Raw genomic sequence first — 2,364 nt, 5'->3', positions numbered from 1 at the left:
GTACCCCATACAAAGGCTAGTGCAAGAATCAATACAAGAAGTCATACTTTACTCAACTCTCTCTTTCTTATTATCTTGCGAAACAAACGAGTTCATACATATTTAGATACACATTCACAAACACCGATTGGTAATTATTGTACAATCGATTGACGATCATCCAGTCAGATTTCGAACGTTCTCGTCCTGCACCGTTGAGCTACTCCCACGCCCTTGATCTTTCCATTTAGATTGTCCATGTGTCTTAGCGTGTTGGACTTTCGCTCACGTGTGTGCAGGTAGGTCCGGCATCTGTTGGTAACATTTTTTGAGGTCAACATCCTCCATTTTGTAACAAGTCAAAAAGTGTGTAAAGTCTTGAAATTGAGAAATACAAGTTTCTTTTTGTTCACTTCCTTCTTCCTATTAGTGTTGTCCTCCTTAAAAGTCTTAGCCAATCTAAGTTAGTAAACCCTCCCCTCTTCCAACGAACTGGTATTAGAGCCCTAAGGTTCTTGTGAAAATGGCAAGTGGGATGATTCCTTTTCTAGTTCTTCAACTCAACAAGGATAACTACGGCAATTGGAGCATAAGAATGAAAGCGTTGCTTGGGTTGCAAGATGCATGGGAGATCGTAGAGAAAGGCTACACGGAGCCACAAGATAAGGTCGCTCTATCTCAAGCACAAAGGGATACTTTGAAGGATGCAAGGAAGAAGGATATGAAGGTGTTCACCTTCATCTATCAAGCCTTAGATGAAAGCATGTTCGAGAAAGTAGCTTGTGCTACTGCAAGTAAGGAAGCATGGGAGATCTTGCAAAACTCCCACAAAGGAGTTGAGAAGGTAAAAAAAGGTTTGACTCCAAACACTTCGAGGTGAGTTTGAAGCTTTACATATGAAGAAATTGGAATCAATTTTTGATTACTTCTCTAGAGTATTAGTTATTGTGAATCAATTAAAGAGGAATGGAGAAAAGTTGAATGTCACTCGAGTAATTGAGAAGATACTTAGGTCTTTAGCTTCTAAATTTGACTATATAGCTGTAGCCATTGAGGAATCTAAAGATCTAGATAGTATGAGTGTCGATCAACTCATGGGATCTTTACAAGCCCATGAGGAAAGACTAAAGAAGAAGGTGAAAGAAGAGCCATTAGAGCAAGCTCTTCAAACAAAGCTCACTTTGAACGAGGGTGAAGGAAGGTTCGATAGTAGAAGCCAAAGAGGAAGAGGACGAGGCCAAGATCAAGGAAGAACTGCATTCTATAAGGAGAAAAGAAGACAAAGCTCATTCTTCACCTGAGGTCATAGAAGGGGAAAAGGTACGAGGCAAAATGAAGGGCCAAGGTATGACAAATCTCAAATTAAATGTTACAATTGTCAAAACTTAGTCATTATGCTTCAGAATGTAGAAATATTACTAACCAAGTTAAGGAGAAAGCCAACTACGCTTGTTGGGAAAGTGAAGAAGATCATGTGCTACTGTTGGCTTACAAAGGTGAAGAGAGTAGAGAAAAAAATATTTGGTATTTGGATACAGGAGCAAGCAACTATACATGTGGAAGAAAGAACATGTTTGTGGAGTTTGATGAATCAGTAAGTGGAAACATTACCTTTGGAAATGAATCCAAGATCCCGGTGAAAGGAAAATGTAAAATCTTGATCTGCTTGAAAAATGGTACGCGTCAATTTATCTCAAATGTCTATTATGTGCCAATATGAAGAATAACGTTTTAAGTTTGGGACAACTTTTAGAGAAGGGCTATGATATTCATTTGGAAGATCATAGTCTTTCAATAAGAGATCAAAGGAAAAATTTGATTTCCAAAGTCCCTATGACACGAAATAGAATGTTTGCGTTAAGCATTCAAAATGATGTTGTCAAATGCTTAAAAGCTTGTTTTAAAGATTTATCTTGACTTTGGCACTTGAGATTTGGGCATCTTAATTTTGAAGGCTTAAAGTTGTTGAGTAAGAAGAAAATGGTGAAAGGTTTGCCTCCAATAAATCATGCGGATCAATTATGTAAAGGATGTTTACTAGGAAAGCATTTGAGGAAAAGTTTTCCAAAAGAAGCATTTACAAGAGTTAAGAAGCCACTAGAACTTGTACACTCGGATGTTTGTGGGCCAATCAATCTAAGCTCTCTCCGTAAGAGCAATTATTTTGTTCTTTTTATTGATTATTTTAGTAGAAAGACTTGGGTTTATTTTCTTAAACAAAAACAGGAAGTTTTTGAAACTTTCAAAAAGTTTAAAGTACTTGTTGAAAAAGAAAGTGGCTATAGCATAAAAGTCATTAGATCAGATAGAGGAGGAGAATTCACCTCTAAAGAGTTTGAGAAATATTGTGAGGAGAATGGAATACGTCGTCCATTGACAGTTCTA

General features: G+C 37.3%; 1 protein-coding gene across 1 annotated transcript; it reads left to right on the top strand.

Annotated features, from left to right (window-relative positions):
* The first annotated feature begins 502 nt into the window (after positions 1–502).
* Positions 503–1,280, top strand: LOC111398088. Its single transcript, XM_023025042.1, has 2 exons — positions 503–823; positions 942–1,280. Exons 1-2 carry the CDS (start codon positions 503–505, stop codon positions 1,278–1,280), a joined length of 660 nt encoding a protein of 219 aa, XP_022880810.1.
* Positions 1,281–2,364: the final 1,084 nt, after the last annotated feature.

This window comes from Olea europaea, chromosome 7 (genome assembly GCF_002742605.1).
Source record: "Olea europaea var. sylvestris chromosome 7, O_europaea_v1, whole genome shotgun sequence".
Classification (NCBI taxonomy): Eukaryota; Viridiplantae; Streptophyta; class Magnoliopsida; order Lamiales; family Oleaceae; genus Olea; species Olea europaea.
This window is presented reverse-complemented; position numbering and strand designations above follow the sequence as displayed.